This window comes from Oryx dammah, unplaced genomic scaffold (genome assembly GCF_014754425.2).
Source record: "Oryx dammah isolate SB20612 unplaced genomic scaffold, SCBI_Odam_1.1 HiC_scaffold_4, whole genome shotgun sequence".
Lineage (NCBI taxonomy): Eukaryota > Metazoa > Chordata > Mammalia > Artiodactyla > Bovidae > Oryx > Oryx dammah.
The window spans coordinates 21,709,458-21,728,927 of NW_024070188.1; the positions used below are offsets into that span (position 1 = coordinate 21,709,458).

General features: G+C 43.8%; 1 protein-coding gene and 1 non-coding gene across 2 annotated transcripts; both read right to left on the minus strand.

Annotated features, from left to right (window-relative positions):
* Positions 1-401: 401 nt before the first annotated feature.
* On the minus strand, positions 402-474 carry TRNAG-UCC. The gene has a single exon. It is a non-coding gene; the product is annotated as a tRNA-Gly (tRNA).
* A 3,567-nt stretch (positions 475-4,041) lies between these two features.
* Positions 4,042-6,625, minus strand: CALHM6 (calcium homeostasis modulator family member 6). Its single transcript, XM_040238448.1, has 2 exons — positions 5,913-6,625; positions 4,042-4,605 (listed from the first exon to the last, which is right to left on the minus strand). The coding sequence occupies exons 1-2, from the start codon at positions 6,432-6,434 to the stop codon at positions 4,183-4,185; spliced, it is 945 nt and encodes a 314-aa protein (XP_040094382.1). The 5' UTR covers positions 6,435-6,625; the 3' UTR covers positions 4,042-4,182.
* Between the last annotated feature and the right edge of the window lie 12,845 nt (positions 6,626-19,470).

Genomic DNA, 19,470 nt, shown 5'->3' on the forward strand with positions numbered 1-19,470 from the left:
ACTCACATACACACATACTCACATACACACATACTCACATACACACACACACACACTCACATCCTTCCTATCTGACTTTAATTCCACTGTATCATTAGGTCTTATTCATCATTTCCTTAGTTCCAGGGTTATGGTCATCTATAGTCAAAAAGAAAGCATCACTTCTTTTTTAGAGTCCGCATGCTCTTGCCTTCTGTTGATTATCTCCAAGGATTCAATGGTCTGAAAGAGTGATCAGATGAATTATTTGTTGTAGGGAATGTGTAAGGTAGTTACTCAGTTCATTCAGAGTAAACACCTAAGTCCTTACACTGGCCCCAAAGTCTTCCATGATCTGCCCCTGCTTCCTCACCACTCTGACCTCATGGTCTCATTTTATAGGGTTTTGTGCAAGATCTGAGTTCCCTGACCAGGGATCAAACCTGTGCCCCCTGCCGTGGAAGCACAGAGTCCTAACCACTGGACCACCAGGGAAGTCCCCATATCCCTTTTGCAATATATGTATCTTTCCTTAGATAAGCATCTATACTCAACTCCACAGTACTTACACTGAAATTCACAAGAGTTCATAATTAGGTAATGAAAAGGATGAAACAAGACAACTGAAGCTTAAATTTCAGGGCAGGCCAGCACTGGACACATGTAGGTGCTCCGTGGGAGTTTGCTGCTGACAAAATCAGCAGTGGTGACTGTTGCTGGGCTGACTCAGATGGGAGCATTTCTCCATCTTCTATCCTGGTGGAGTTATCCATAACAGGTCACCTGGTAGATAAGAGGCTTCAGAATTAGATCTTCCCAGATGGTTTTCAACCAGAGACTAATTCTGAGGCTAATTCTACTCTCAGAAGCTTTCCTGGAGACTTGCCTCTTTAAACGGTTCACTGAGCATTGACATTACGGTCCATGGCTTTGGCTGGAACAGAAAGAACATGCCTCATCTTATGTTCTGTAAGTTGTATCATCTTACCTGTACTCAATATATTGTGGAATCATCTCTTAGAACAACATGGTTGTTTTTTGGCAAGTATTAATAGCAGCTGTGTCTGCATCTCTTCTGAGGTTAAGGCTTTAGAGCAGCATAAAGCCATCATGATTATGAAGGACCATCTGGTGAGCCAGCAAAAAAGTATACATTGAGTATAGAAATGCTTCTTGAGTCCATGACACAGCCTGTTTGGGGTCAGGGTCAGAGAAGTGATATATCCATTGGAATAGGGGTGACTGTATTCCCACCATGAAATAACTGCTGTGTCCTGATCGCGTGATGTTTGTTCAAAGTGGCCTTAGCTATCAAGAGTCACCAACTTTCTGGATGAGATGAAAATTCCTGGGGGTCACTAAGGACATCTGTATCTTTTCTGCCCACCAGGGCTCATGGGTTTAAAATGAGGGTGGGGGTGAGAAGCTAACCTAGTAATAAACACAGCCAAGCAGCCACTTTGAACCACATGATCCAGAGAGGATTAGGCCCCTAGCTTCACTTCTACCATGTGACCTTGGACTAGTAATGTGACCTCTCTAACCTTCAGTTTCTTACTTGTAAGTGTGAGTGAGGGGCTTCCCTGGTGGCTCACTGGTAAAGAGTGCACCAGCTAAGGCAGGAGAGGCAGGTTTGACCCCTGGTCTGGAAGATCCTCTAGAGAAGGCAAATGCAACCCATTCCAGTATTCTTGCCTGGAGAATCCCATGGACAGACGAGCCTGGTGGGCTATGGTCCATGGGGTCACAAAAGATTCAGACACAACCTAGCGACTGAACAACCAAGTGTGAGTGATGTGTTTCATGGGTATTCCACAAACTCTTGAAAATGAAATGAAGTGAAAGATGCAAAACTTCTTTATTGACTATAAAGCCCTGCACCAGTAATAAGGGTTCTTTTTAATCTTTTCTAATCATACCATTAATATTTAGTAATTAAAAATCCAAAGATCAAAAGTGCATGAGGTTTAAAAGAATCCTGTGACCCATTATTAGTCCTCAGAATTGACTAATTTTGACAATTTGGTGCTTATCTTTAAGTATATATGTAGGTATTTTTGGGGGCTGTGCTGGGCCTTTGCCGCTGTACTGACTTCTCTCTCGGTGCAGTGAGCGGGGACTGCTCTCTGATTGTGGTGTGTGGGCTTCTCATTGTGGAGGCTTTTCCTGTCATGGAGCTTGGGCTCCACGGTGTGAGGGCTTCAGTAGTTATGGCTCCCAGGCTCTGGAGCACAGGCTCAATAGTTGTAGTGCACAGGATTAGGTGCTCTGCAGCACACGGAATCTTCTTGGATCAGGGATCAAGCCCGTGTCTCCTGCATTGGCAGTCAGAGCCTCTACCACCAAGCCACCAAGGAAGCCCTGTGCTTAGCTTTGTGTACTGTATGAATATGTGCATGAGTGTGCACATTCTTTTTTAACAAAAAAGAAATCATTTCCTACTACTCAGTAGAATGCTACGCAGTAATTTTTCAGGAGGTAAATTGCTATGTATATATCACATGGAACAATGATATTTTATGTGAAAAAGCTGCAGAATCACATTTATAGCAAGAGATAATGCTCATGTACACACAAAATGCACAGCTTTTTCTGGGAAGAACATATGGCAAAGAAATGAGGTAACTTCACTTTTTCTTTCACACAGTTCTCTATTATTATCATTTTTATTTTAAACATATATACTTTCATAATAATATTAAAGACCATGCAAGAGAAAGTGGACCATGTCAATAAAATGGAGGTCATACGATACAACTGAATATACTATTATACATGCATACAAATGATAGGCCAGAAAAAATATTGAAGAGAAGAATATACTGAAGAAATTTTTAAATGAGGGAAAAATGAAAGTAGACATATGATTTTCAAAATTATTCAGTAGGGAATCGAAAAAAAATGGATCGTGCAGTTTCTGCTGCCAACTTTCTTGCAAGATATAACTCGCAACAACAGAATATCCCGTTCTGCTGACCAGTACTAAATAACAGCCTCTGTGCTACAAGAGACATAGAAGCAGAAGCAAGGCTCTGCCAAATGAGGAAGAAGGGCTAAATATGAGCCATGCTCAATTACTTTTGCTTTTTAAACGCCAGTATTTTAAAGAACCAAACAAAGTGTTGTCTGCACGAAAATGAACTTGAAATTAACATCAGATACCTTAAAGAAAGGTATGATGTTCAATTGTTACTTTGCTGTTCTTGCTACTAAATTGTTTTATTTGAAAGCAGCATTATAGCATATGGCCTAGGGATATAAATATTCTGATTTAGTTCCAGGGTCTCTTGATGAAAGTGAAAGGGAGAGTGAAAAAGTTGGCTTAAAGCTCAACATTCAGGAAACTAAGATCATGGCATCCGGTCCCATCACTTCATGGCAAATAGATGGGGAAACAGTGGAAACAGTGGCTGACTTTATTTTGGGGGGCCCCCAAATCCCTGCAGATGGTGATTGCAGCCTTGAAATTAAAAGACGCTTACTCCTTGGAAGGAAAGTTATGACCAACCTAGGCAGCATATTCAAAAGCAGAGACATTACTTTGTCAACAAAGGTCCGTCTAGTCAAGGCTATGGTTTTTCCAGTGGTCATCAAAAATTGATGCTTTTGAACCGTGGTGTTGGAGAAGATTCTTTTTTTTTTTTTTTTTTTTTGGAGAAGACTCTTGAGAGTCCCTTGGACTGTAAGGAGATCGAACCAGTCCATTCTAAAGGAGATCAGTCCTGGGTGTTCATTGGAAGGACTGATGTTGAAGCTGAAACTCCAATACTTTGGCCAGCTGATGCAAAGAGCTGACTCATTTGAAAAGACCCTGATGCTGGGAAAGACTGAGGGCAAGAGGAGAAGGGGACGACAGAGGATGATGGTTGGATGGCATCACCAACTCAATGGACATGAGTTTGGGTAAACTCCGGGAGTTGGTGATGGACAGGGAGGCCTGGTGTCCTGTGGTTCATGGTGTCGCAAAGAGTCGGACACGACTGAGAGACTGATCTGAACTGAACTGTCACACTAAGTGAACTATTTAAACTTGCTTACTCTTTAAATAAAATAATAAAAAGGTAAAGTTCTAAATTTCTATTTTATTTAATATTCTGTTTCCATAACTTGGAAGACCAGAGGAGTCATAAACAATACCCACATTTATTTTTTAAAAGGAATCAATAATTCAGAAGAGTTTTCTTTTCCCATTCATTAACAAGGTCATAAGTCTGTAATGCTGTTCATATGAGTTGATTCTACAAAGTTAAGAACACAAAGCATTTCACCTTCTTCAGAAGATGTGCTACTTTGATTCTCCTGTTTTTTGTTCACGTATTTGTGCAAAGTGCTGTAGTACTGCTCCTTTGGATTGAAAGTATATAGTGATGAAATCTTCTGCCAGGCTTTAGTTCTTGGAGTATTGAATTCCTGTGGATGTGAGCACTCAAAGAAACATTTGATATTTTCTTTTGCCAGTTGCGTTGCATGTTCTGTGGCTTGACTTTTAAAAATCTGCTGCTCCTGTTGCAAATAGATTTCCCAAAATTTCAGCTGCATGTAACTAACTGGAGACCGGCATCGAGTGATTGATGTAACAATCAGGAGGACAATGATAACAATTGCTATCAGGATCCAGCCTGACACCTTAGGTAAACACAAAAAAACAGCGATTTAGTCACTTAAAAAAAAGTTTTTTTTTTTTTTTAATCAACGGGTAAAATTTGGACTACTAAGAGTTAAGATGATGAGCAAGCAACAGTTAGGTCTTATTCCCTTAAGAGAAAGAAGTGGCAGTAAGCACTGCCCCCACCCCTCAGTAGAACTGCTCGCTGGACAAGACATTTTCCAAGTCATGTGGAGGATCCACGGAGGAGCTTATATGTGGAATCCCTGGAACTCAAAATGTGGAATTTCAGAAAATCCAGTGAAACAGGTATTCATTTCCAAGAACTTCTGAGCTTTGCAAGCCCAGAAGCAGTGTAGGGTGATGGCTTTAAAGTCAGCCAGATCTGGACTCAGTGTACCCACTGTTAAGACAAAAGAGAATAACAATAGAGATAAAGGACCCAGCAAGGTGTCGGGTGTGGGGCACAGAGCAGATGCCTGACACAACAGAGTGCCCCAGTGCCTTCCTCCTTTCATTAGTTATACTCAGTTTTTTATAAAAACCTATAATGGGCTTCCCAGGGGGCTCAGATGGTAAAGTGTCTGCCCACAATGCAGGAGACATGGGTTCAACCCCTGGGTTGGGAAGATCTTCCTTGGAGAAGGAAATGGCTACCCACTCCAGTATTCTTGCCTGGAAAATTCCATGGACGGAGGAGCCTGGTTGGCTACAGTCCATTAGGTCCCAAAGAGTCGGACACGACTGAGCTACTTCACTTTCACTTTCATAAGGGAAGAGACTCTGAAGACACACACATAGGTAAGACTGAAACTAATACAATATTGTAAGTCAACTATACTCCAATTAAAGAGAAAAAAAGAAAGAAATAGCACCGAGACGAAAGAAAGAGAGGGGAAGAGACGGAAGGAGGGAGGGAAGGGGTAGGGAGAGAGAGAGAAAGAAAAAAAAAAAGAAAGAAAGAAAGCTGATGTGCTCTGGTAAGTCATTCCAGTCGTGTCTGACTCTTTGCGACCTATGGACTGTAACCCGCCAGGTTCCTCGGTCCATGGGATTTTGCAGGTAAGAATACGAGAGAGGGTTGCCATTTCCTTCTCCAGGGATGGAACCCTCATCTCTTGGGTCTCCTGCACCGGCACTTTAGCACCAGCGCTACCTGGGAAGCCCTGGGAAGATAGATGATAGAGAGGTTTGCCTGTCGGCTCATTTGAAGCCAACAGCCATTCTGGGTGTCAGGAGCAAGGGCACGCATTTCTACCTCCCCGTCCGCCCCGCAGAAGCCAGTCCCTCTCCGACCCCCAGAGCGCATCCTGCGCGGGCGCCCGACCTGCGACTGCGCCGTGAGCCTCCTCTGCAGCTCCTTCTGGTTCACGTCGGGCGCCTGGGCCTGCTGGCAGGGCACCAGCGGCAGCAGGGCAGAGCAGTTCGAGTTGGGGTCCTCGCACAGGTACCGCGCCGCTAACTTGGTCCCGCTGGCAGCGCACTCGTAGAAGGTGCCCCCGAGCAGTGCCACGGCCACCCAGGTGAGCGGCGCCACCAAGGCGGTGGCGCTGATGTTCAAGCACACCCAGGCCCCGCGCCGCCTCTCTTTACAGCCCCGAGAGCAGCAGGCGGTCAGCACGCGCCAGGTGCTCGCGCTCAGCAGGTAGCCCAGGAGGAAGAGCACCAGCGCCGGCACCAGCAGGAAGACCAGGCCGTAGGGCAGGTTCCAGGCGGCGCTGCACGGGCACTGGAAGACCGTGGTGGAGAAGATGCGCTCCCCGCCCACCGTCAGCAGGCTCACCAGGCAGTAGCCCAGAGCGTGGCGGTGTTTGAGGTGCAAGTTCAACACCTCCCGAAACTTCTCCATGGGTCTCCTGCCCCAGGGCGCTGTGGACAAGGCTCGGCTGCTTCTGCCTCTTCACCGCCCAGCTCCTCAAATGATTTGGGGCATCTGGGGTTTTCCCTACCTCGCTAAGTAGCACCTTCCAAAAAAGGCAAGAGGGTTTCTCAGGGTGCCCTGAGCTTTCACTTTCTTATTTCAACGCAACTAACTGTGGCAGATCCAAGGACACAGCCCGCCGACCTCCCCAGGGCGCACCCCTTTCCAGAAGCAGGTGCATTGGTGACCTTTATCCCTCAATTGAGGAACTCTGACTGAGGGAAGATAAGGCCTGTTCCACTGTAGCTTTTGTTTCCTCCAAACTGACAAGGAACCAGGGACTTTCCTTTCCCTTAATGATCCCTTAATGATCGGGAGACTCTGCAGTCCCCAGATGGAAAGATTACTTTTTACTTGAGTAAACTTGGAAAAACACCAGCTTTTCCTCTACTGCAGCCACCCTGGCTCCTAAACCAACTCCCAATCAGACCCAACAATTACCAGCAACAACAACAAACCCCCACAAACCTCCATGATTTACAGGAAACATTATTCAAGGGCAAATGTCCAGTTTCTCTTACATAAACTGAATTGCAACAAAGCCCCGCTCAAATTCCAGTATATCCATGATGCTCTGTCCCCTTCCTGTCCCCTTTCTGAACAGAACTGCCACTTTTCTCTCCTCTACCTGATCTCCTACAGGACATTAGCCTGAATTACTGAATATACTTTTTCTCCCCACTCAGGTACGTCCTCACACTGGCAGTACACAGAAGTGTATCAAATCCTTACCCAGGGGCCACCAAACTGATCAGCGGAGGAGCAGGGTACTGGCTGTTCAGAAAACACTAGTTGAAACAAAAACACTTCAAACGGCAACCACCTCTATCTAACGTGTTGCTTCCTCCACTTGCAGTTTGCTCAGAGCAGCATTCCTCTGACAAGCTAAAACCACTTCTGTGAAACTGAGCCTTAGTCTACGTGGCTCTAGAGTGAGGTGAGGTGTACTCGAAAGAACATGGGTTTTGAAGTCAGGTGCACTTTGTGTGTGTGCGTGTGTGTTTAATACGTTATCTTCTCTAAGATTCACCATGCTCACTTGTAAAAACAGAATATAGTACTGACAGTGTGAGATTGTTGAGACAAGTGAGTAGCATCCATAAAGTGCTTTGATACGCAGGATGTGCCTATTAATGGATGTCCAGTGTGAGAGATTACCTTTTGCATTGCAACTTAGGAAGAGACAACAAATAGCTGTGTAATATTTAAGAATCCAAATGAATGCTCCATTTTAGACCAAGGATTGTATTCAGTGACTACCTTCAGAAAATTGCTGTGCCCTCAGTTGTCCATTTCACTTCAAGGAGGGTGCATGGATATAGAGTCTGGGCGGGCATGTCAGAGTGAACTGGTTGCTGCTCAAGCCCATCCACTAGGTTTGCCTCATTTTTTCTGGGAAGAATAAGTAGCCTAGAGAGCTGAGTGAATTGTTGCAGAGAAGGCAGGAAACACCCTATTCTTAGTCCAACTTGCCTTTTTAGCTATCTCCCACCACCAGTGCCTGGCACAAAACCACCATTCCCCAGCACTGTGATGAAAAACTATTTTCTCTGTGTGAGTGTTAAGAAGCTGTCCCCAGATCAAGGTCCTTTGTGTCATGCCAGGCAGATGGGGCCTCTTCTCTGAGGTTTGAACAGGTACTGCCAGGTTCTGTGTAAACTTGCATCTAAGTTGCGTGTTTGCAGGAAATCACTTCTGCTATGACAGTCATCTCTGTAATCCCACATCTGCAGAAAAGCGTCCTTCCCTTATCCTTTGGGTTACTCAACACTCCTCTTACTGGTGGAGTCTTCACAGCCAGCACACTCCTCTGAGATGTTGTCTCCCCTTCTACGATTTTCACATATCGCCATGAAGAAGTGCCACTCTGTCAACACTTTTGTGTAGATGGCTTTATCCATATCCCTCTTAATAGTAACCAAACTAAAACATACCCTCCCATTCTCTTGAATGAGATATACTTATTTCCCCACATTTCTCAGAATAAGAGGGAGGGTTGGCATTCTCCCATTACTACATCCAAACCTGGGTTTTTCCACCATGTCTAATATTTTTATTAGAAGTCTTATTCTCCATCAAGACTCAAGCTATTTAGCATGACCTCTTCCATCACCGCAGTCCTGCTGTCTGTTTTCATTCCCTTCATTTACTAAGACTTCTGCATCTGGAGACAGCCTTCCTCTTCTTACCAGTTCCTGTCAAGGATTTGGTTTCAAATATTTTTAGTTACAGAAACTTTTATCTTGTCAGTCCCCTATTTCAAGTTGAGTAATTCGTTAACCAATGTATTAATTAGTTCATTTGCTGATGCAATCACTCATTTAAATATTTAATAAGCATCCAGTATATGCTAGTACCTGTAAAAGTAGCTGGTATTATTGTACACAACAAGGAACAAGACGAACAGATACCCTGCTTTCTCTGACCTGTGTTCTAGTGAAGAGGATATAGGTAATTAGGGGGAATGTCCTCAAGTGATGCAGGTAATTAAAATGGAATCATGTGCTGCAGAGTGTGCTAAGAAAGCCTCTATGTGGGGAGGACATTTAAGCAGAAATGGGAATGCCAAAGGCTCTGTGTGTAAAGGAGCTTAGTATTCTGTGGTTAGAAAGACAGTCAGAGTGATGAGGGCACGGGAGGGTGAGAAGGAAGGCAGAGCTTCAGGTGGAAGGCCATTTAGGGGCTTTGTAGACCAGAGTATGCAGTTTACAATCCCACCATGAAATGTACAGACTGACCTGCATCCTCACCTATCATCCTGTCAGCTTGTGTCTCCAGACACCTCCTTCTGGGGTTGCCACACTGCGCTCCCTCAATCACAGATCTCCCAGGTAAGATGATCATTCTGTACTTATTACAAGTTTCCATAACTATCAGCTCAGTTGGTAAAGAATCTGCCTGCCATGTAAGAGACCCGGGTTCTATTCCTAGGTCGGGAAGATCCGCTGGAGAAAGGATAGCCTACCCACTCCAGTATTCTGGTCTAGAGAATTCCATGGACTGTACAGTCCATGGGGTTGCAAACAGTCAGACACGACTGAGCAACTTGCACTTTCATAACTATTAGAGTCCAGCTACTGCCTGCCAGCCTGAATTTCCTCCCAGCCCCTGCATTTGAGTCTAGTGCCCAGACCTGCACCTCACCACCTCTGCAACAGTAGGCAGTTCTAGTTCTGGGTCTATTGAAGATTGTCCAGCCCTTTATACCCAGCTCTATTCTGAGAGGACATTGCTTAGAAGTTCAGCCCTTAGAGCACGTAGAGTAAATAGTAATTCAAGAAGATGCAAGAATTTTCTCTAAGACTACACTGAATAATATCCGAAAGACCTTTGTTGATGTTGTGTGTGTGCTCAGTCATGTCCAACTCTTTGTGACCCTGTAGACTAGCCTGACAGGCCCCGCTGTCCATGGGATTTCCCAGGTAAGAATATTGGAGTGGGTTGCCATTTCCTCCTCCAGGGGATCTTCCCAATCCAGGGATCAAACCCACATTTCCTGAGTCTCCTTCATTGGCAGGTGGCTTCTTTACCACTGAGTCACTTGGGAAGCCATGAAAGACCTTTATAATTTTGAAAATCTGTAATTTAGCACCAATTTATTTAACTTTTAAGAAAACGAGTGAGAGATTCTCATGTTAAACACAGTGAAAAGCCAGTGTTTATGAGTTTTGTTCTGTTTTGTTAACTGTAGTACTTTGTTTCTCAGCACTGTCATTACCACTGTCAGACATGGGTTTCAGAGACCACAAAACATTTCTCAGTTTCAGAGACCACAAAATATTTCTCAGAAAAGAAAGCAAGAGAAACTCTTGAAAGAAAAGGCACATTCACACTGTGCATCTGAAAGTTCTCTACGGTCATTCTCAAGTAAACAGGATCTCAAACATTATTCTCTGTAGCACTCATGAGAACTTAAGCTAATTGTATGGTCCTGCTTGGAATACAACTGCTAGATTATAGCAAAGTGTCAGTCCTGGCCACAAGACCCACAAGAGTAAGATCAAATTAAGGTCTGCAATGTGCAAGATACAACTTTAGATGCCAAAATGACATGTAGGGGCTTCCCTGGTGGCTCAGTGGTAAAGAATCCACCTGCCAATGCAGGAGACATGGGTTTGATCCGTGTTCCAGGAAGATCCCACTTGCCACGGACCAACTAAGTCCGTGCACCAGAACTTTGAGCCTGCACCCTAGGGCCTGGGAACCACAGCTACTGAAGCCTGCACACCCTAGAGCCTGTGCTCAGCAACAAGAGAAACCACTGCAGTGAGAACCACAACTAAAGAAAAGCCCACACAGCAAAAAAGACCCAACACAGCCAAAAATACATACATAAGTGAAATTATTTTTAAAAACCAAAATAACAAGTAAATTTAGAAAGTCTGACATTCTTAGCCTATACATTTCTGCATATGGAATATATTTTTTATATTAAGAAATGTATTTGAAAATTTGGGATGTGTTATTATAAGATTTTTGAGTGTCTATTAAAGTTCTTCCTCCGGAAGTTATGAAGCAGAAAGAAGGAAAGACCAGACCTCTTCCTTAGTACAGGACTGTCATTTGTTAAGTAGCAATCCCATGACATTTCAAATACCTCTTAATGGATAGTTTCCCCTTTTCTTAACATGAATTTCCTAAACCTATCACAAAAGTTCAAGTATTCTGTGATCCCTCCTATTTTTTTCTATGGTAGATGATTATGTTAATTCTGGGGACCTAGGTGTAGCCAGTCTTTGTTGTCACCATCATCACCATCATCTGATACCATAAAAAGCTATTAAAGTCCTGGTTTTCCTTCCAAGATTCTTAAGACCTTCAACTATTAGGAATCCAGGTAAACATACATTCAACTGTGTTTCCTCGTAGACTCAGATAGCTATTTTAAAGGTGTTTTTAACCTGGGATACAATTCACTGCCAATGGTCATTTATACTTTGCTTTACCACAAGCTCAGTTCCCCTAATTCAAATTTGGCTTGCTAGTTTATGAAATATGACCAAAGATTTGGATTTTCAAAGATAATAATAATGAGTAACAAGATTAAAGGATTAAGATAAAGAAAATGAAAGTAACTTAATAGGGGGAAATTTGTGCTTCTTCAAAGTATAAATGTCATATTGCAAAATCTCAAAAATCTCAAAAAATTATTTCACAACTCATTGGAGAACTTAAACTGTTGTGAAAGATCTTCCCTAAAAGGATAAACCAGGTGAAATATGTTGCATATTTAAAACATTCACAGTCAAGGTGAGGTTCAGTTATAGGCTATTTATATAAATTATGGGCATCTATATAATAGAATACGGAGAAGATTCATATGACTGAGACGCATCTGTATGTGCTGATATGGTTGAAAAGACAGAGTAGGCATGGTAATTGAAAAAGGCAAGCAAAAACACTGCTTGTCATACAATCAATCTGTTTGTGTAAAAAACAGAAAAAAAAGAAAGATATATATAGTATCTCATTTCTTAACATGCCATATGTTATTTCAACAATAAAAAATACTAATATAAAATGTCTTAATGTAATGAGAAGGTCTAAGGAACAACTCTGGGAAGAGGCTTTTTCCCTCATTCTCTCTTTGCACACAAGGCTCATATTAAGGGCTGATCCCTGAACCTGGAATCCTAATAACTCACCTCTTATTGCCCAAAGTAATAAATCCTAGTGAGAAACTGACTGCGATGAAAGAATATGGAAGATGAAGAACTGAGTATTTGAGAATTGAAAAATGTCAGAAATCAGTAGGAAGGTAAAAGGAAAAGACCTGGTGAAGACGGGACTGGGTGGCGTCTGTCCGGCCCTGGGGGACACAGAAGGGAAAGAGCCATCTGCCTCATTCAGACAAGGCTCCAAGTGTGCTCTGTGGAGTCTTCTTTGTGCCCACTGTTGGGACAGAGACAAGGCAGGCGTGAAAGCTGGGTGGAGAGGAAAGGAGGCGGGTGGGTGGCTGAAACTCACTCACCTTCTTCCCCACCCCCACCCCCAAAAAACTGAAAGTCCAAACCAGTCATGACGTGGAGCTCACAATCCAGAATCTCTGGGTAGTGTGTGACAATCTCTACACCAGGTCTTCATGTGACCCCTTTGGTCCTCAGACTGTGAAGTAAATAGATTAACCTGTTTCCCATAGTCAATGCCTAGTGAAGGAACAAGGTCAGGACAACAGCAGGAAACACTCCATTCTGAAAGGGCAAAATGGAAGTGAGCAGCAGCCACCAACTGACCTGGTTTTTAATTCTTAATTACCTCTGGGCAAAAACTAGGGCTTCCCGGGTAGCCCGGTCGGTGAAGAATCCACCTGCCATGCAGGAGACTCGGCTTCGATCCCTGGTTCAGGAAGAGCCCCTGGAGAAGGAAATGGCAACCCACCCCAGTGTTCTTGCCTGGAGAATCCCATGGACAAAGGAGCCTGGCAGGCTACAGGCCATGAGGAAGCGAGAGTCGGACACGACCTGGCGACTTGATTACTAAACCACCACCCAACACCATAAAGGTCCCTACCCTGGGAACTGCAAAATGCTATTTCATTCTCAAGACTTGACCCTCTGAGAGGTTGTCTGTTATCGTCTTCAGCTAAATACTTAGTGGGCATTTGCCCCTGATGGCTGAGTAGTTTTGTTAGTTCATGTGCTACTTGTACAATGTTGGAAGACCACAGGTCCAGTTGGGATTGTGTTCCTCTGGCTCAAAGGTCTCTCAAATTTTCATAAGCTTCTTCTTTTTTTAAATTCAGTAAACTATATTTGTCAATACCTATACTCATAGTTGTTTTCAAAACATGTTTTTCACATCTACTATATTTTTTTTGCTTTCTTGTTCCATTCTCTCTCTAGATATAGACAAAGGTATAAACTATAGATATAGATACAAGCTGTCTCTTTCTTGCCATTATAGGTACCTTGAATAAACATGAGACTATGTTTTTTAGATAAAAATTGTACTTGATGTGTGTCCCAGCTCTTTATCCTATTGAATATCTTAGTTTTATCTTTGCCTTGGAGTTGCATAATTTACTGAGAGGGGTTATCAATAGATGTGGAGACCATTCAGTTTGGCCTTTCCCCAGATCTATTTTAATGGACTTTGTCTTTTGAGGTTTCCTCAATTTTTCTCTTAGTACATGGAGACTGTTACCAATCAGGTTTTCCAATTTTTCAAAGTTCAATTTTGTGAAATATCTCTATTCCTATTAATTTCTGCTTACAAATCAGCCAGTTTCTTTTTTGAGGTTATAAAGCCTTGCCAAAACATATCCAGTAGCAACCAACACACTAGAAACACTGTTTTCCAGTCTTTCCCCCCAGAGTCACATTTTGTAAGCTACATAATCTTCTTTCCAAGTTAATACAGGAGTCAGTTTTATCAACAGCCATATAAGACGCATTGCCATCTCTCTAGCCTTCATTATCAGTTTCCATTCTGTCTGTCCACCACTAGACTGCTAAGTTATTGCCACATATTTTAGGAAAGGAACTGAAACCTCTTTCAGTTCAGTTCAGTCGCTCAGTCATGTCCAACTCTTTGCAACCCCATGAACCGCAGCACACCAGGCCTCCCTGTCCAACACCAACTCCCAGAGTTTATCCAAACTCATGTCCATTGAGTCAGTGATGCCATCCAACCATCTCATCCTGCCATCCCCTTCTCCTCCTGCCCTCAATCTTTCCCAGCATCAGGATCTTTTCAAATGAGTCAGCTCTTCGCATCAAGTGGCCAAAGTATTGGAGTTTCAGCTTCAACGTCAGTCCGTCCAGTGAACACCCAGGGCTGATCTCCTTTAGCATGGACTGGTTGGATCTCCTCGCAGTCCAAGGGACTCTCAAGAGTCTTCTACAACACCACAGTTCAAAAGCATCAGTTCCTTGGCGCTCGGCTTTCCTTATAGTCCTACTCTCACATCCTTACGTGTCTACTGAAACTTCTTAAAGAATCTAATTATAGAATAAAGAAAAATAGTTCTTTCCCTTTAGATGCTGCCTCCAGCTAAGTTACAAAGAGAATCCCTCCCTTAAGTAATTCACTTATGTGTGAATACGAGAGGAAGGTGGAGAAATGGGACAAATAGTGAGGATGAGAAAAGATGATTTTTATTATGGAAATGCCCTGTTCTGGTAGCAACATCTGATCAGAACCAGACACAAAGCTTTACCTAACTGCAAGGGAACGAATATGTATCGTCTTCTCCCAGGCCTTAGAGGCGAAGAGAACTGAACATGGGACACGTCTCCCAGATCTTCCATGACTAGACTCTCAGTTTCCTCACCCATCCCTTGACTATGTTTAGCCTCATATTCGTTTCCTTGTTACACATGACAGTTTTGTAACCTCCTATTTGCTGCTTGCTATGTCTTTGGCAATGGACAGGGAGGCCTGGCATGCTGCGACTCATGGGGTCGCAGAGAGTCGGACACGACTGAGCGACTGGACTGAACTGAACTGAACTGATGTCTTTCAAATCCCGCACTAGATTATCCATTTCACGAGGGCAAGGACCATGCTTGATTTAATCCCTCTCTGGTTACAAGGGTCTTAGCGTAGTACCCAGAGCATTATCAGTGTTCAATAAATATTTGTGGTACTAATGGGTGAATCAGTGAGTGAATGGATGAGAAGCAGACTTTGATGTCTCTGCTCTCACCGCAAAGTCAGCACCACGCCAGCTTTATTCAGTTCAGAACTTGATTCCTTCTGTGCATGTCATTCAGCTCAGAATAACATAAAGATCCATGAATTGCCAACCTTCTGACAGACAGTACATAAGTCTATCCAGATAGGAGCAGGGCAACACCAGGAAGAAGACAAGGCCATACCGGGGCAGGTCTCGATACAGCTGTAGGGCCGCCTGAACACCCACTCCCACCCTCTTTCCTCAGAGTCTCCAAACCACAGTGAGGGCTGGTAGGGCTGCAGGTCTTGGCGGAGCAGGGACTTTCCCGTGACTTCCTGCTGCCCTCCTTCCTGCCCAGCTCAGTTTGTTTACTCAGCAGAGTTCTCTAGGCTGTAGTGGTCAACTTTCCCACTATCTGCCCCATTTCTGCACCATTGTCTCATACCTATGGTCATGCTTATGTTCGGTAACTGTCGTGTCTGACTCTTTGCAACCCTGTGGACTGTAGCCTGCCGGTCTCCCCTGTCCATGGACTTCTCCAGGCAAGAATACTGGAGTGGGTTGCCATTTCCTCCTGCCGGGGAACCTCCTGACCCAGGGATCGAACCCGAGTCCTCTGCGTCTCCTGCTTTGGTAAGTGTGTTCTTTACCACTGTGCCACCTGGGAAGCCCCTCCCATACACGTGCATCAGTGAATTACTTAGAGGAGGGATTTTTCTTTGTAATTTAGCTGTAGACAGCAACCAAAGGGAAATAACTACTTTTTTTCTCTATTCTATCGTTAGGTTCCTTAAAGGGGTTTCACTTCCTTTCTTGGAAGCAATGAACCAAGCCTGAGTAGGTTTCCTTGACACCTGGACTCAGAGCTTGACTGTTTCTGACTCGGCTTTGGCACACTACGTTGATCTCTCCCAGCAGTGACAGGCACCTGCAGTACTTCCCTAATAAGTCTGACTATTATACTCTTCTGGCTCTCCTCCTAACTCGATGACTTCATCTGAGTCTCCCTCCCAGGCTCCTCCACCTCCCAACCAGGATATTAGTCCTCACTGAAGTTCACTCCTTTCTACACAAAGTGCCTGTGTAAGCCCCTCTTGGTGCCACCACTAACTACATATCTCTCATCTGTAAAATGAAAATAATATTACCTGCCTGAGTGGGTTATTGGGTAGATGAAGTGGGTCATTACAACTAACATTCTTAGAACAGTGCCTAAAGTGAAAATGAAGTCGCTCAGTCGTGTCCGACCCTTTGCGACCCCATGGACTATAGCCCACCAAGCTCCTTCATCCATGGGATTTTCCAGGCAAGAGTACTGGAGTGGGATGCCATTTCCTTCTCCAGGGGATCTTCCAAACCCAGGGATCAAACCCAGGTCTCCCACACTGCAGGCAGACACTTTACCCTCTGAGCCACCAGGGAAGCCCAGAACAGTGCCTGGCACCTAGCAAATGCTCAAAAAGTGTTGCCCATTATCCTTACTCTCCTTTCACTTGACCGTGACAATCCCAACTGTGTGTTACCATTTCCAAAATCTTCATCCCCTGCCCCTTCTTTTCCTAAGTTCTGGATAGGCATTTCTGATTGCCTAGTGGATCTTTTCACTTAGATGTCCAGCAGTCGACTCCAATCCAAAACAGAACTCACTTTTCCCTAAGACTTATTTCTCCTCCAGAGTTTTGAGGCTATCAGTCTTTCAAGCTAGAAAACTCAGGGTCAGCTGTGGATGCCACTCCATTTCCTGTGCAGCTCCATTCTCCCTGAGGACCATTTCTCAAACTGGACCTCTTCATCATCCTTGAAAGTGGACAGGCCCTTATACCTCATCCCATTCTAGTTTCTGCCACACAGTCCTGGTAGAGTTAACTTCCTGAAAAAGGAATCTGAGTATAATCTGGAAACTGTTATGCACTTGTGAATAGAGTTAAAAAAAATCATAGTACTACTGTTCATATTATGCAAAAACTGGTTAAAAAAATCAAAGAACAAATACCAAAAACAGCAGACGAGATAAACTGTGAAATATTCAAACAAGAATACTGTACAGCAATGTAGAAGTTCAGTTCAGTTCAGTCGCTCAGTCGCGTCCGACTCTTTGCGACCTCATGAATCGCAGCACGCCAGGCCTCCCTGTCCATCACCAACTCCCGGAGTTCACTCAAACTCATGTCCATTGAGTCAGTGATGCCATCCAGCTATCTCATCCTCTGTCGTCCCCTTCTCCTCCTGCCCCCAATCCCTCCCAGCATCAGAGTCTTTTCCAGTGAGTCAACTCTTTGCATGAGGTGGCCAAAGTACTGGAGTTTCAGCTTTAGCATCATTCCTTCCAAAGAAAGCCCAGGGCTGATCTCCTTCAGAATGGACTGATTGGATCTCCTTGCAGTCCAAGGGACTCTCAAGAGTCTTCTCCAACACCACAGTTCAAAAGCATCAATTCTTCAGTGCTCAGCCTTCTTCACAGTCCAACTCTCACATCCATACCTGACCACTGGAAAAACCATAGCCTTGACTAGACAGACCTTAGTCGGTAAAGTAATGTCTCTGCTTTTGAATATACTATCTAGGTTGATCATAACTTTCCTTCCAAGGAGTAAGCGTCTTTTAATTTCATGGCTGCAGTCACCATCTGCAGTGATTTTGGAGCCCCCCAAAATAAAGTCAGACACTGTTTCCACTGTTTCCCCATCTATTTCCCATGAAGTGATGGGACCAGATGCCATGATCTCCGTTTTCTGAATGTTGAGCGCTTTAAGCCAACTTTTTCGCTCCCCTCTTTCACTTTCATCAAGAGGCTTTGTAGAAAGATACTCCTATAGCAACAATTAACAAGGATGAATCTTAAAAACATAATGTTGAACAATAGAAATCAAACACAAAGAATATACTCAGTATGATTCCATTCATAAAAAGTTCAGAAACAGAAGCTTCACTTTCTGAAGATGTATATACAAGTGACTAAAGAGAAAAAGAGGTGATTAAGAATCACAAGGAGGGCTTCCCTGCTGGCACAGTGGTAAAGAATCTGCCTGCCAGTGCGGAAGACAAGGGGTCGATCCCTGGTCCTGAAAGATCCCACATGCCTTGAAGCAACTAAGGCCTTGTGCCGTAGTGTGTGAACCTGTGCTCTAGAGCCTGCTAACCACAACTATGAAGCCCGCAGACTGCAACTACTGAAGTCTGAACACTCTAGAGCAAGCTCCATAGCAAGAGAAGCTACTGCTATGAGAAGACTACTCACCGCAGCTAGAGAGTAGCCCCCGCTCACAGCAACCAGAGAAAAGCCCCTGCAGCAATGACGACCCAGCATAGCCAAAAATCAAGTAATAAATAAAATTTAAGATACTGCACTTAAAAGAAAACAAAACAGAAACCCTTCCCTGAAAGCCATCAGGGAAGTAAGGTCTTTAAAAAAAAAAAAAAGAATCACAAGAAAAGTGGTTGTTGTCTTGAGGGCTTGAGAGGGATTATGGCTAGGGTTGAGAGATGGGGTAGGGTGTTTCCAAGGTTATATTTCTGTACCAGGATAAAGGTTACAAAAACGTCTGCTTTATGATTATGTTTACAAGGTATGTTTGATTTAGTAGTCTTCTGACCATAGATTATATTTCTCAACTTGTAAGTCAGGGAAAGAAATCTAATTACGTTATTTTCCGGTTGAAAACGCGCAGTGCTCCCAGTTGTCAGGATAATTTGTATACTCCCCGTGTTAGCACAGAGGCTCTTCCAAGTCTTGCTCCAGCCATCTCTGCCCCACTTCACCCTATGTGCCTCAGTTTCTGACAGCACTGGCCCCCCAACTTTCCTGTACTTACATGACATGGTCTTCTTTAATTCTCTGCCTTCTCACTTGCTGCCTTAAATGGCATTTGCCAGTTCTTCACCTGACAAACTCCTCCTCTTTAATACTCAGCCCGATGTCATCTCTTCACTGAAACTACCTTCAGAACCTCAAGAGTTTAGTGGTAATGTTTCTTTGCTCCCGCTGTATATAATATAGTTCTGCAATCATTCTTAACTAATGTGGTTATTACAACAGTCCCTTCCAGAGTTCTGTCTCTGCTGCTAACCTGAGAGCTCCCAGAATTCCTCCTCTAATCATCACTGCACCCTTCAATAAATCAGTCATTCCCTGTCTAAACTCTCCCCTCACACCTGAGCCAGCCCTCACCGCCTTGCATATTTGCTTTGTCTCCTTACAGAGCTGTCTCAACCTTTGTCACACAATGCTTGTATTAAAAAATAAAATGAGATAGTGTAAAGAACCCAGCACAGCATTTAGAACATTTTAGTTTCACAAATTACACTTTGTAAAAGACTTTTTAACAGTGGTGACGCAGACATGTGCTA

Excerpts from the sequence above, each read along its gene's own strand:
- CALHM6 (XM_040238448.1), bottom strand. The coding sequence starts at position 6,434 with ATGGAGAAGTTTCGGGAGGTGTTGAACTTGCACCTCAAACACCGCCAC. Across the intron at positions 4,606-5,912 it reads GGCTCACGGCGCAGTCGCAG|GTGTCAGGCTGGATCCTGAT; the intron begins GTCGGGCGCCCG and ends TGTTTACCTAAG.